Source organism: Littorina saxatilis, linkage group LG8, assembly GCF_037325665.1.
Source record: "Littorina saxatilis isolate snail1 linkage group LG8, US_GU_Lsax_2.0, whole genome shotgun sequence".
Lineage (NCBI taxonomy): Eukaryota > Metazoa > Mollusca > Gastropoda > Littorinimorpha > Littorinidae > Littorina > Littorina saxatilis.
The window spans coordinates 26689687-26705461 of NC_090252.1; the positions used below are offsets into that span (position 1 = coordinate 26689687).

At 42.0% G+C, this 15775-nt stretch overlaps 1 protein-coding gene across 1 annotated transcript in view; it reads right to left on the minus strand.

Moving 5' to 3' along the window:
• Window positions 1-2056: 2056 nt before the first annotated feature.
• Window positions 2057-15775, minus strand: part of LOC138973170 (unhealthy ribosome biogenesis protein 2 homolog) — a 65135-nt gene continuing 51416 nt past the window's right edge. Inside the window, exons 23-29 of the mRNA XM_070345856.1 lie at window positions 15164-15658; window positions 11137-11238; window positions 10642-10758; window positions 9205-9388; window positions 8717-8816; window positions 2658-2769; window positions 2057-2400 (exon numbers count right to left, since the gene is read on the minus strand). Coding sequence (XP_070201957.1) covers window positions 2245-2400; window positions 2658-2769; window positions 8717-8816; window positions 9205-9388; window positions 10642-10758; window positions 11137-11238; window positions 15164-15658 — 1266 coding nt within the window. The 3' untranslated portion in view covers window positions 2057-2244. The remainder of the gene's footprint in view (window positions 2401-2657; window positions 2770-8716; window positions 8817-9204; window positions 9389-10641; window positions 10759-11136; window positions 11239-15163; window positions 15659-15775) is intronic.

Sequence of the window (15775 nt, forward strand, 5' to 3'; positions counted from 1 at the left end):
GAGACAAAGAGAGAGAAGGGGAGAGAAAAAGAGAAACAGAGATAGAGGGGGAGACAGAGAGACAGACGAACATAAAGAATGTGTGTGTGTGTTTGAGAGAGAGAGGAGGGAGGGAAAAGAGAGCGAAAGAGATAGAAAGAGAGCAAAAAAGATACGAGAGAGACTTTCAGACGGACACAAAGAGACGGACAGATATAGAGAGAGAGGTAAAAAGAAAGAGAAAGACATAGGAAGATATGGGGGGTGGGGGGGGGGGGAGAGAAAGAAAGAAAGAATGAGAAAGAGACAGACGTAGACAGAGAGACAGGCACAGAGGGACAGAGAGAGAGAGAGACTGCGATAAAGAGAAAGAGAGAGAGTCAAACAGCAAGCTCAGTACAGTGCAATAGTTTCTGGCGTGCCACCTCCCAGGTACGTTACAGAATGCTTGGCACAAACCCCCCGTTGCCTAGACCATTCTCGGCGAGCGGTCGCCTTTGTTACACTTCAGTGACCCCAGACAATGGTACTCGTGCCAAGCGCATGCTAACGTTCGCGAGCGATACGACAAAACTGCGTTGCCTAGAAATCGTTTGCAACCGTTCTGTTACGGTCTGCCTAAGCAACGCGCCTCAGGTGTGCATGTACTCCAGCATCCAGGACATGTAACCGTCACCTAGCAGCTTGTAATGGCTAGGCTACTCTAGTAGAGAGAAAAACACAAAGGGAAGGCAAGAGTACCTGGTATTCTGACTTAGTCATGTCACAAAGTTTTCTTCCATACAAGATTTCATATTTTAGCCTAAACTGAACAAAATTGATTTGAAGGATTTTTTATGGAGCCTTTTTTTTTTTTAAGGCTATTATTAACTCTTTTTGTAAAGTAAATTTTGCACTGTGTGTAATGTCAAAAATTGAAAAAAAGTTTGCTTCCAGTCCATGTTCAAAATATTGATGCAGCCTTCTAATGCTTGTCTGCAGGAATATTTCCATAGAAATGAAGCAGTTTTGTCAAAACAGGTTGACCCACTACCTGCTAAGTGAATTGAATGTTTGCTGATGATGTGCATACAGCAATTTGTAAAGGGCTGTGATTTACAGCTTCTTTCAGCTTACTGCAGGACGTATTTGTGAATTTCCAATCCCCAAAGGGCAGCATTTTACGAGTGCCAGTGACCATCACCATCCTCTAATCACTGTCACTATTTGGTTTAAATTGATTTAAAGTTGTTATTTCTCTTTCCTTTTTGTTGACCATCTTTTGATTCAAACAGAAAGCAAAGTGCATACATAGATAGATGTAGATTATGTTGATATTGAATTTTTGTATTTGACACAGCAGATATGTTGACACTTTTTCATACAATATGTTTAAATTTCGGGTTTGCCAGTAATAAAACTGCTCAGTCACATAAATAAATACTTTTCTCCCAACTTCCATCATAAAGATGTAGCGGATGGTTGCTTCTCAAGTCACCCAGGGTATGGAAGGGGGGGGGGGGGGGGGGGGGATTCCATTTTATATTCCAAGGACTGACAAGTCTTCACCGTGTTAAGTTTTAATCTTTTGGGTCGATAGATTGACAATGCTTTAGTTTCTTATTAGTTCTAAACTATGAGACCTTTAGTGATTAGTGTAAAGTATCACACTAATTGGGACATTCAATATTGGCCATACTTTTGCCCTGAATTGAACATGTATTGGTCTCTGTCAATTTTGTTTTTACACCCCCGGTATAGGGGTGTGTATAGGATTCGGTCGATGTGTTTGTTTGTGTTCGCATATAGATCTCAAGAATGAACGGACCGATCGTCACCAAACTTGGTGAACAGGTTCTATACATTCCTGAGACGGTCCTTACAAAAATTGGGACCAGTCAAACACACGGTTAGGGAGTTATTGGTGGATTAAGATTCTACAAGGACTTATACAGGGACATATTAATGGTCAAAGGGAAATAAGGTTCTCAGTTGGTGGCAGTGAGAATGGTTATTTCCCTTTGACCAACGGGGGTGTTTTTCCTACCTCAAAGGAATTTCTTGTTTCAGACAACTTCAAAAACAAAACACACACCAATGTTTTTTCCCCAGTTTATTCAATGGATATAGATTATGACACAGCTTACTGGAAACATTTCGAAGTGTTAGTCCAGATTTTGTGTTGTGTAAGAGAACAAAATCCATATTAGACACCTCGGCTAGGTGCTGCATTCATCTTTTGGAAGAGACGTTGCCGTCCTTGCAGTGACACAGGCGGTGGTAAGCCTAGACCTTGCCGGTATATTTGTGACAGTGGAGGTAGTCAGTGTGCAGCATGTGGAAGACCTCTCGGACACCAGGGGGCAAGCGAACCCTCAGCTGATTGACTGCATGCTTGTCACACACATCCAGACAGGCGTACATGGCAGACACAAGGCCCTTCTGCACACAATACATCTGCCCATAATATTCAATGTCATGCACATACAACAATGTTTCTTCTCAAATGAGGAAGGAAAAAAACCACAAGTTACAAAATTCAGTTCAGTCTTGTAGGTAGTGTTGGACCTCCTGTCTAATTGTGGTAGTTTTCATCTAAAGGAACACATTTCAGTGGGTTTTTTTTTTCTGTACATGTTTTTTATTTCATCATCATAACTTCTATCGCATATTCCTAGCAGCTGGCCATGGACACTGACCTTGACTTGGGGCAGCAAGGTGAAGGCTTTGGCGGTGTTGGCATAGTCCGACACCAGTGTGGCCACCACGCGTTGAACCTCCGTGCTGTGGCTCACCAACAGCGTCACCAGTCTGTCACCAACCAAACAAAGACACGTCACAAAAGTCATGCAGCACAGTACAACACCAACATTGTTAACCTCTGCACTCTGACTCTCCCCCAGTGAGAGCGGACACAACACCAGTGCCCCATTTCAAGTAAAAACAAACTGGGATTCAAGTGTGAGGGTTCAAAACAATACTCGCATGACACGAACCTGTTTTTCTTTTTGATTTACCTTATCTGGTTCATATTTTACGACAATTTGAAAATGACGAAAAATCACTCCCAACAGTGGGCGCGAATAAGTTGTGTTTCTTTCGCCGGGAACTGTACAAAAACCCTTTCATTTAAACACTCACCGCTTGAGAACATCTTTGGTACCCTCCGTAAAGAGCAAGCAATTTTCAAATTTTGTGTGTGTGGTTTATCTTACCCCTGAGCCATCGTGAACCCGTGTGATCCAGTTTCTTTTTTTTCACAATGTAGTCGTCAGTTTGTGATTTCCAATGTGACTCACTGTAAGCTTATCTGCAATAGCATGTTATTATGTACCTCTGAATCTAAACGCACCAAACGGCTGTGATTCACACGAACTCTAGCGATGGCTTTTGACTGTTCAGAGGAACTGGCGATAGGCATTACCGTCGTCTGCTACAAGAACCACGACCTTGCGTGACCCTGCTTCTGGGCTTTTCTTTATTCAAACTTTCAAAACTTAGATGTGTACTGATCTTGTCTTGATGAAAAAAGAATGCTGTCAATTTATTATTTAGATTTTAAAAGTTAGGTCTAGCGCCAAAACACACCGTCCGATTTTGTTATCAGACAATCCGCAAAATTAATTCTTTAAAAATTGCTCGCTCGTTACGTAGGGCACCTAGGATGTTCAAAAGCGGTGAGTGTGTAAATGAAAGGGTGTTTGTACTGTGTGTAAAAGCCTGACAGTATCTGTGATGGTTTACGGGAGGCGTACTGTGCCTTTAACACATTTGGGAGTTATTAGCATTTTAGAGGGGTCACCCTGTATAATTTTAATTGGGAAATAAAGTGTCAGAAGTTTTAGAAAAGACAAATTGTTGTACATCAGTTTTTAAAGAAAATTTAAATGTCAAATATTAAGAAGAAATATTTAAATGTAAATATGTGTTAATAATTATGCAGTTAAAAGTGTTAGTTAAAAGTCAAAATTGGAGTATTTAAAAAAACAAAAAACGCATATGAAGGTTGCTCTGCGCCAGAAAAAAAGTTGAACCCGAAAGGCAAAAACAGTTTGTTGAAAACGAGGGGTTGAATAAATAATGCAATTTTGTTTGTTTGTTTGTTTTGCTTAACGCCCAGCCGACCACGAAGGGCCATATCAAGGCGGTGCTGCTTTGACATATAACGTGCGCCACACACAAGACAGAAGTCGCAGCACAGGCTTCATGTCTCACCCAGTCACATTATTCTGACACCGGACCAACCAGTCCTAGCACTAACCCAGGGTTCGTACAGAGTCCTTGAACCCTGGAAAACTCCTTGAAAATTGGAAAACCTTTTCCAGGCCTTAAAAAGTGCTTGAAAATAGAGTTTTGTTAAATAGTCATTAAAAAGTACTTGATTTTTCCAAATTTTTGCCTATACATTTCGTCAGCAGCTTGTCTTATTTAAAAAGAAAATGCAACCCCCTTTTTTTTCGTCAAATACAGTACACACATTTTGGGAGAATAAAAGATCGAGTGAAAACGAAAGCAGACGAACTAACTATTACTAGTCACCCGTAGTTGCTTCCCTTCCCGGAAGTTGGCAAGGGAAACAACTACGGAGAACCCTTGTGGCACAGAGGCATGTGACAGACCACATTGCAAACGTAGGTGGAGCTGAGAAAGTGATGTCTAAAAAGCTACTCTACAATGCTGCTAGTGCTCGGCAAAGGTACTCTGAGTACTTGGAGGCAGAGAAAGAGAAGAAGAAGAACGAGACACATGTGCAAAACAGAAAGGCTGACATGGATGAGATTCAGACTCTCCAAGCAAAGAAAAGAAAGATCGAAGATTGTGCTGCTGACCTGCTCAAAAGCGCAGATGCTTTTGCAGAAAAGGCTGAACACACGCAGAACTTCAGCTTCATAGCAAAGTCAAATGCTTTGAGGAACAAGAAGAGCAAACGCTCGATCGAGTCACTTTCGCAGTTCTGAATATTATATGAGGCATCAGATGGACAGGAAGAAATTGCTATTCACAACACAATGAGTCACGTTCACATAAAATTTGAGCCCGGTCACTTTTATAGTTTCCGAGAAAAGCCCAACGTTAAGTTGTGTGTTGCCGAACAGAAAAGGCTAGTTATCTCCCTTGTTTTTCTGATAACGTTCGTAAAAGGCTACAGATGTAAATACTTTGATGTAAAGAATAATCCTACAAAGTTTCAATCACATCCGATGAACTTTGTCAAAGATATAAAATGTCTAATTTTTCCTTTGACGCTGACCTGTGACCTTGAAAAAGGTCAACGAAACCATCGTTAAAGTGTAGAGGTCATTGGAGGTCACGACTAAACAAAATATGAGCCCGATCGCTTTGATAGTTTCCGAGAAAAGTCCAACGTTAAGGTGGTGTCTACGGCCGGACGGCCGGCCGGACAGACTAACACTGACCGATTACATAGAGTCACTTTTTCTCAAGTGACTCAAAAATGCAAAAACCAAGAAGGACGAAGTGGCATCTCTTGAGAAAGAAATTCACCAGAAACTTGATGACTTGAAAAACTGAAGGTAAGCTTGGTGCTTATCATTAGTTTTTGAACATCCAATGATTTAAATCGGCGTGCGGGTGAGGGTATAATAACTAGCGAGTGTTTCATTGCGAGCTTTGAAGGTAAGAGGGTGCTTGATTTTCTCTTCAGAAGGTCTTGAAAGTCCTTGAAAAGTCCTTGAATTTTAGAACAAAAAAACTGTACGAACCCTGACTAACCCCATAATGCCAGACGCCAGGCGGAGCAGCCACTAGATTGCCAATTTTAAAGTCTTAGGTATGACCCGGCCGGGGTTCGAACCCACGACTTCCCGATCACGGGGCGGACGCCTTACCACTAAACCAACCGTGCCGGTTAATATTGTGCAATTGAGTTCTAAACAAATAAAATAGAATAAATAAATAGAATATTCATGTGAGATTTGAACTCGGACTGACAGATTCAAAGTTGGAAACACTAACCACTACACCAAGGTGTTTGCTTGAACCATTGACCATTTATCCTGGACCGCCAACTAGCTCTCTCTCCGCTCTTTCTCTCTATTACGAGGTAGCGGCCTCTCGCATTTAGGAACCTACGCTTACATGGCCTTTCAGAAATCAGGGGGATGTCATGTCCAGCACAGTACAACAGCTTTCTGCAACTCTGTCTTAAAGACTTCAGGTATCACCAAACAAAAACACCACAACATAGCATCTGGATAACTAGAATGTTGCCACTCTGTATCCAGTTAAACATGTAACTTAACCTTCACCGTTATGGGCTAAGAACTTTAAGATTCGAGGACTGTAGGTGACTTAGGCGCCAATGATTTTAAAGAGGGAATTTCCTGATTCGAGTGTGTACCGTATTTTCCGGGTTACAAGGCGCTACAGCGCATAAGGCGCACCCCCTTCTTTTTAAACAAAATTGTAATCCAGTCACCCATTGGGTGCAGGGGGCCGATAGGGCGCACCAAAATTTAAAAAGTATACCGGTAACAAACGGTCGAAGAATGAAAATAAGCCGCACATCAAAGGAAGAATAGAGAGTGGAAATATGTGTGCTCTGTGTGTGCGGCGAGATCAAAGGCAGGTCCATTGTGATAGCTGGGTTGCCTTGTTTTAGACACTGACCTTCTTCCCAGGGGTCAATGACCCAGTTTTTGCTATGAGAGGTGGTTCCCCTGTCATAGATCTGAGAGAGGAAACATTTCCTGCACCGGGGTCAGTGACCGAGTTTAACCTATGGGGCGGTCTCTTTGATGTCTTGAGAGGAAACTTGGCCAGGGTAGTACCTAGTAGCTGAAACATGCATTATCACAAGTTGTTTGACTGGTACTCAGGCGGTCTCTTTGATTTTTTTTGTATTTCATACACGGATTAGGTAGGCGCTTCGTTATACAAGACGCAGGGGTCAAACTCGAGGAAAAAAGTCGCGCCTTATGACCCGAAAGTACGGTACATGTGTGTGTATTTCTCTCTCTCTGATGTCGAGGTCTCTCAAAAAATGTCGAAGCAGTTCGTCACATTCTAGTCCACTGCATAGATCTTCTCTGTTGTAAAGGGACATATTGCCAAGCGGCAGTACATTTTACATAAACTCCATGCCCTGTGGTCTGAATCTACTAATGGTGCAGGAAGGGAAAAGTTCTTGCATAAATAATCCTAAAAATATACCACTTTTATGTTAAAACGAGTGGCATTCGTTGTACTGTACTTCCACAAATAGCTGCACACTGCCTCGCAGTAAACTGAAACGCAGGGTCAATAGATGAAAGTGCTGAACAAATACCAGGGTCGAAGTTCACATGTGGCACTTTGCGTATGGACTGGTTTCCTATGCACTAGCTGTCAGTTCAGTTATGAGAACACGATGAGACCTAATGGTACTGTGGCCACTCAGACCTGCCTACCCTTACGATTTGGGCGTAAATTACTACGGTTGTTAACCCAAACTACGCCACCACGCTTTCCACAATAGATTTTTAAGAAACCAAAAGTACGATTTTTCGCATCTCGTCTCGATGTAAATCCAATTTGTACTGTTGCTCTCGCAGAGCTTGCGTTTGCACCTGCGCGAAATCGGGTCTGTTCAGCAACATACAAGATAGACAACGCCGTTTGCATTACAATGAAGCGACGCGTGGAAAATCTGAGTCCCCATGAGACGGACGAGTCTGACGAGGAAGCTGGTCACAGTGGTGGTAAAAGGATTGCTGTGAAAAAGAAGACAGCCATTCAACACAAATGCAAAGGCAGCTAAATGGAATCGTGGCCATGCCTAGGACCTTAATGAAAAGGACCAAAGCATGTCTTGTGTTCCCTTGGCCACAGTGACTTTTCGTGTGCACACGGTGGAAAATATAACAGTGCATAGCACATCGGGACAAATTATCACAAGGATGCAGTAAAGAGAGCTCATGGAAACCAAAAGACAAAAGATGTTCAAATTACTGGTTTCTTTATCACGAAGTCTGAGTAACAAAACTGGAGCGAGAAATTGTCCGAGCAGAAGTGACAATGTGCGAAATGATTGCCGAATGGAATCTTGATTACACTTTCTCCCACCAGAATACTCTTTTTGGCTGGGCTCATTACACCTTGTAATTTTGGGGGTAGGCAGGTAAACAGTAACTTTTTGAGCCGACATTCAGTTTGTTGCGATCTTTGATTTCTGTTGTGTAAACAATTGTGGGCGCCTTAGGCATCGAGAGCCGTAGGTGAAGGATGCAAGTACGGCTTGCCTTCTGTAAAAGCATGGACACCCACATTTGATGTCTGTTTTTTGTTTGCGTGTTTATTACCTTTTTCAGGATTGCAATAATCGGATAGACATTCTTGAAGAATACTTCAAGTCTCTTGGTTGAGACATTAACAACAAAGAAATGATGGGGCAGTTGATGGTAGTGTGAGAGCCATTGGTGTAGGTTTTAAATGGTGACTGCTTCACTGTGTGGAGTTAGCACAGTAAAACTGGTGGAACTGCTGGAATGGAATGTTAACTCCTTTTGACATTCAACATGGGTTTTTTTACGCTGCCATAGAAAAACAAAGAATGCAGCATTTACTGACATGAAGTAACAGACAGTTAAATATCTGCATATCTTACCTGCTACAAAGTGCAGTAGTAACATCACACTTTGCTAGCTTTAGAGCTGACCTTTCTGGTATTTTTACAGGCCCCATGCAGAAGGGGAAGTAGCACTTTCATATCAACTTCCTGTAGCTTAATCAAATCTTCTGACCGTGTTGTCAAACTCACCTGCTTACAAGTTCAGAGCAGTCCGTCATGGACTTGATGCAGTCAGGGTTTGCTAACAGTAGCTTTTGGTCTCCACGGCAAACGCATTCTTTTAACACAGCTGTTATTATGTCAAGGTCAGTCACATATATATCGTTTTCTAAAATCTTACAGTTCCAGGGTTCCGCTTCTCTATTGCTGCAAATCAGATGCTTTCCAAGGCATTAAACAGGTAATTACATTGTAATTTAATTAGGTTGGTAATCAAAGAAACTCATGAAAGTTACAAGGAAAAGGTTTTCAACAACTTAAAAATCAGTTGGCAGGTAGAGCCTTTATAACTGTTTACACTCTGTCCCCCATAGCTGAAAAGCACTTAAATCTAAGACCTCTCTAACCGAATCTCCCAAAGCAGAAAGTTACTTACCATGGAAGTGCTCTTGCTGTTAATTATACCCGTTATTTGATTGTGAGTGTGCCTATGACGCGAGTTGTGAGGGAAAGGATACAGGAGGCGATGGCGAGGCAGTGCTCCAGCAGACGCGCGGTGCTGTGTGGGTGGTGGACCAGGACAGCATGCAGCACACTGCACACACCCGGCAACAGACGCAGGAAGGCAGGCAAGGAAAGTTGTCGCAGCGGCACCAGTGACACACACAGTAAGCACAGTGCTGTGCCCTTGCTTGACAGCAACTACACAACACACAGTTCATCCTGCTGTTAGTTTTGTTTGTTTGTTTGCTTAACGCCCAGTCCACCACGAAGGGTGATATCAGGGCGGTGCTGCTTTGACATTTAACGTGCGCCACACACAAGACAGAAGTCGCAGCACAGGCTTCATGTCTCACCCAGTCACATTATTCTGACACCGGACCAACCAGTCCTAGCACTAACCCCATAATGCCAGACGCCAATTTCATGACAGCGACTAGATTGCCAATGTTAAAGTCTTAGGTATGACCCGGCCGGGGTTCGAACCCACGACCTCCCGCTCACTGGGTGGACGCCTTTCCACTAGGCCACCGTGTTGCGGTCTGCTGTTAGTGCTATGCACCCTCAATCTGCAGTTTGCAAAGTATTATCAAACAAAATACTCCCTATCCTAAAAACTGGTAATCAAATCAAATAAATTATTGAACAACATGCACTTACATGTACATCTTGCTATCATTGCGTCTATCTTACTGTTACAATGTAAGATGTTTGGTGTGTTGTTGTTAGACAGACTTTTGTGAGGCAGAGCAAAAGATCGCTACGCCTAAAGACAAGCGGTTGCATAGAAAGTTGAATCCTATGGAAAAAAATGTTCTTTCTTTCTTTATTTGGTGTTTAACGTCGTTTTCAACCACGAAGGTTATATCGCGACGGGGAAAGGGGGGGAGATGGGATAGAGCCACTTGTTAATTGTTTCTTGTTCACAAAAGCACTAATAAAAAAATTGCTCCAGGGGCTTGCAACGTAGTACAATATATGACCTTACTGGGAGAATGCAAGTTTCCAGTACAAAGGACTTAACATTTCTTACATACTGCTTGACTAAAATCTTTACAAACATTGAATATATTCTATACAAGAAACACTTAACAAGGGTAAAAGGAGAAACAGAATCCGTTAGTCACCTCTTACGACATGCTGGGGAGCATCGGGTAAATTCTTCCCCCAACCTGCGGGGGGTGGAAAAAAATGTATCAGGAATCCTTTGGGGTGGTCATTGTGGGAAAGTGTTATTTATCAAGAGATGGTCGCTAGGGCAAGTTTGACAGTAACAGAAATGCATTGCCAAAAACAACCCTCTTTACATAAAGTAGAGTTCAGCCAGTCAGAGTGGGTCAAGGATACACAAACACTTGCTATCTCTACCTCAAGGTAAATAAATTTATATCTAAACTGTTATGCTCTGCATGCTCAGGGGAGGGGGGGAGAGCACAGAGAGGTGGTAAACTCACTTTGTGCTTGGTAAGCATGGCTGCCAGACACTGCAGGACAGGAAGGCCTAGCTCCACTGTTAAGGGGTCTGGACAACTGTTCACCTGTTGCATCACCTGCACAAACTGCTCCAACACCTGAAACACCATACCATGCAGGATAACTTCACCTGTTGCATCAATTTCTTTCAGGGGTAGCTGGGGGGAACCTTGGCCCCTGACCATTTTAGTCTTTTTGATCCTGCCAATTCCCATGCCTGATCACCTGAGACAATATACATCATAGCTTTGTTAAATCCATTTTTTTTCTGAACACAAACAATAAGTAACCTAGTTTTTGCTTGTACCTTGGTGAGTGAAAAACCATTTTGTTATGCCCCACAAAAAGTCCATACAAAAAAATGTATCACATACATGTACTCTCAAATGAATCCAGCCTGGGTTGATGACAGAAAACCCAATTTCATGACAGCGACAGAAATAGTGTCTTGATATATACAAGAGCGAGGCACTTACTGTGATAGAAAGAGACTCCAGCAGCGTCCTCTGTTCCATTGTCAGTGTGTCACACTGCATCACTCTCTTCCACAGCAATATGCACTGTGCTACTCTGCCCACCTGCCACACATGTAATGTACAGGGTGACACAAAAAAAACAGATCTATCCCACCAAAAGTTTAATATTTTCTGAAATAATCAGCCGATTCTTTTATTTTTTCAGGTGAGCCAAGCTGAAATGATGTTCTAACAGCCCACCAAGTTTGAGCTTCAAGATGTCATGGACAACGGAGCATAAGACATTTATAGTCGAGGCCTATTTTCGGTCGAATTCTATCCAGACTGGTCAGCCGCAGATGTGACCCAGAGTGGTCCCCCTATTCACCGGACTTGAACCCCCCAGATTTTTATCTGTGGGGGTACCTCAAGGACAGGGTATATGGCAACAACCCCCAGACCATCCCTGATCTTAAGGCAGCAATAACAGCAGCTGTAAGAGCGATCCCACATCTGCGGCTGACCAGTCTGGATAGAATTCGACCGAAAATAGGCCTCGACTATAAATGTCTTATGCTCCGTTGTCCATGACATCTTGAAGCTCAAACTTGGTGGGCTGTTAGAACATCATTTCAGCTTGGCTCACCTGAAAAAATAAAAGAATCGGCTGATTATTTCAGAAAATATTAAACTTTTGGTGGGCTCTGTTTTTTTTGTGTCACCCTGTATAATTATACATGTCAGTGTGTCACTCTGCATCACTCTCTGCCTCAGCAATATGCACTGTGCTACTCTGCCCACCTGCCCACCAACGTATCATTATAGTTTATACATAGTATGGCTGCTACACGCCTCAATGGCCAGTCAACAACTACACAGTAATCACAACACACACAACATCCATTCATTTTCCTGCCTGCTCTCTCTGAAACGAGTAAAGCTTACAAAGAAAGTACATGTATATACATGTAAGGGCGGTTTTCAAAAAAGTAAGACTTTTCTTGTCCCGGTACTTAGAACAAATCTTACGACTAAAGTTAGCAGTATTTCTCCTTGTACATGTAAACTGTTTTAATGTGAAGACCAATCATTGTAGACGGACTGGGATATGATTTTTTTTTCAATATTTGCTTTATACTTTCGTACATACAATATTGAGGGTGTGGCTAAAAATACCTGTCCCCGGTAGAGCTTGCACAATTTTGACTGTCCATAAATTTCAGGGAAAAAATTCCAGACTATCAAAAAAATGATTTTCAATTTTATTCAGATATGAACTTTATATGTCAAAATGCATTTAACGCTTATTGCCTACATAATTAGGGAAAAAATAAATTAAATATGAAAAAAGTCATGTCCCTCAGTTTTATGTCACTGGTGTAACACAAATTTGGTGAAAAACAATGATTCCCCCCCCTTACCTTCCATCTCAAAACCACCGTGAGTTTCTTCCCTTTTCCCTCCATCACATGTATGCAGAGAAAGCTGAAACTGTAAGCTGTGGACCATTTACAAGTCTTTGGAAGGGTAGCAGGTAAGGATATGTTTGTAAATACTGTCACATGTGTTACTGGGTACAGTTGCTATAAAACAGACACAGAAGATAAACTGATAGTATCAGTTAGTGGTATGTATGAACCACTTTCATGTGATGTCAGAACTTTGGATCTAGCCTGTTTGGGGGAGCAGTCATTATTTGTTAACATCCAGTTTGTCACTGGTGTTACCGTCACTGGGGTTACCATGCTTAGGGTAACCCCAGTGACGGAATGGTAACACCAGTGACATTTGACGGGTTTTATCGGTGTATTTTACACAAAAGAGAAGTGCAAGGTTATTTCAAATCTCCATGGGGCATGTGAAAAATGCAAGTGCACATATTAAGTTCTTTTGTGTCAAGTTATCAAAATGAAATAAAAAAAAATGTATATCAATATGTCACTGGTGTTACCAACTGTCACTGGTGTTACTATGTCAAGTTTTGTTACCTTTGTAGTACAAGATTTTTACATTTATCCTTAAAACCTGCTCAGATATGTGGTGTTCAGTTTAAAGGCACAGTAAGCCTCCCGTAAACCATCACAGATACGGTCAGGCTTTTACACACAGTACAAACACCCTTTCATTTAAACACTCACCGATTGAGAACATCCTAGGTGCCCTCCGTAAAGAGCGAACAATTTTCAAAGAATTTATTTTTGCGTGGTTTATCTTACCCCTGAGCCATCGTGAACCCGTGTGATCCAGTTTCCCTTTTTCACAATGTAGTCGTCAGTTAGTCATTTGAATGCGACTCGATGTGAGCTTATCTACAATGGCGTCGCACGCTTCGCCACAGCAGCCATGTGGTTCTACACAGACAACGTACACCACTTCACAAGCTCTGCAGCTGATTATGGAAGATGAGGGAACAAGTTCTGATATTGATTTGCAATCAGATGATTCTTTAGAGCACGAGGATGATTGTGACAGTGAGTACGATGTTGATATGCGGCAGTTACTCGAGCGACTTCAGGAAGCAGACGCTGTGCAGTCCGACTCGCAGGTAGAAAATGCAGAAACAACAAACAGGTAACTAATGAAACAATACTATTCACAGTAGATGCAGTTTGAATCCAGATTCAAAATCCTCATTCATTGTCCTAAAAAAACCATATAACATGTATTTAGCTAACTTAAATAGTTTGTGTGCTAGAATTTTTTTTAAATTATTACCGTTCCAACCTCAAAATATCCTGGCACTGGGTATGCACTTAAATTAATTGTTTACTGGCAGCGAACGGGTTAAGTCCAAAGCATACACATCAAAATAATTGTGAAAATGTTCCCACTTCTTCATGCCCCTTGTTGGATTACCATGACCCCCAAAACAAACAAAAATAGCAAACAATCTATTGCTGCTTAAAAATATCAGGTTTATGAGCATCAAAGTGCCTTTGATGCTCATAAACCTGATATTTTTAAGCAGCAATAGATGTTCAATCCTGATCAGTCGGAAGATCATCTTCAGTTTCTTCAATTAATCTGCAAAACAATGTGATATCACCTAATTATACCTGATGAAAAAAAAATCAAAAGACAGTAAGTAACACCAGTGAAATTTTTTCTCGTTAATTTTATTTTCATTAATTTTGTCTACCCTTTTTGTTTTAGTCAAGGACTGCCTATTTAGTGTTTGAATACTTCTATGTTTTCTTAACCATTCTAGCTGACAAGAAAGGTGCTTTGATTAAAGTCATTTTGAAAAATTCATCTGCCTCAAAAGTCTTACTTTTTTGAAAACAGCCCATATACAATGTATGCCGTGCCTAATTCACGGATTTGTCTAATTCGCGGAATCGGCAAAACGCTGCCCATTACGCGAAATCGGCAGCGGTTTGCCAAAAACTGTGACAGAAATAAAGTTCTAAGACGCGTCACGTTCCAAATCAAAAGACGACATTCTGATCTCTTTCCTCTATATTATTGGTTTACGGCAGCTTTGCTATGTGTATAGAGGATGGTCTTGGTTGACTGAGACCTTCAGGTAATCCAAAAGAAAAGATTCTCTTGTTTATTTTTAAAACGATGCATAAAATTGTCCTATACAAAACGCAATAAATTTGCTATCGTTAGATGTGGCTGTGATATCCAGTAATCCACATTTATCGGTCACAACGTCTCAAAAACCTCTCTGTAAATCTCTTTTAAATTTTAGCTACACCTCTATCTGATATGATTCTTCCACCTTTCTCGACGTTGTGACGAATAAATGTAGATATCACAGCCACATCTAACGATAACTAATAATATTGTATTTCACTGCTGTTATTCTAGAATAATACTATTTTTTCTTTCAAGATGCATATAGATGATATTGTTTGTATGTATATGTGGTGCAAACGTTCAGCACTTTACGGATTGCAGGGAACAGGACCACCCTGCAAGCAAAAAACTTTGGCGGCTGCCAGAACTGAGTGAAAAACAAAATGGCACAGCAGACACACAGAAAGAGAGAGAATGGTACTAGTTGAGTGACTAAACTGAGAACTAGAGAGAGGGCACCAACCTGCAAGGAGAGGACCTGCTGCAGGAGGCGCGTGAAGACAGGGACGGGACAGGAGGCAAGCACCACTGTCATCGTCTCCACCACGTCATCCTCTTCTCTTACACCGCCGCTCTTCTCACCGCCACACCAGTATTTCCTTACTGCAGCACCATCATTATTTGCAGCCTGGGCTGACAAGTGCTCTTTGCTTCTCGTGGCAGGTGTAGCGTTGTCCATTCTACGCACTTTGCCGCCTGTCAGCACAGAGTCACTACTCCCACTTCTCTGCCGCTTGAGTTTGCCGAGGTGCGAGGTCTGTACGGAGTTGTGCGTATCCCCAAGGGAAGGTGGTGGTGGCCCAGGTGCCGCCTTGTAGTGGCGGGTGTGCAGACAGCAGAGCAGTGCAGCCCACACTGTATGTGTCAAGTCAGGGGTCAGCAAGGCCTGCAGTGTGACTGGCTGGAGGTACACACACCTGATGAAACACACCTCTTCCAGCGGCCAGCCACCTTCCGGCTTAACAGACACCACACAGCAAACTGTAAACACTGGTCACAAAAGTGTATCTGTACATTTTCTGATACATGCTAGAGATACCCCTTTTTATTATGGGCGCTGTTCATCTATTATGCA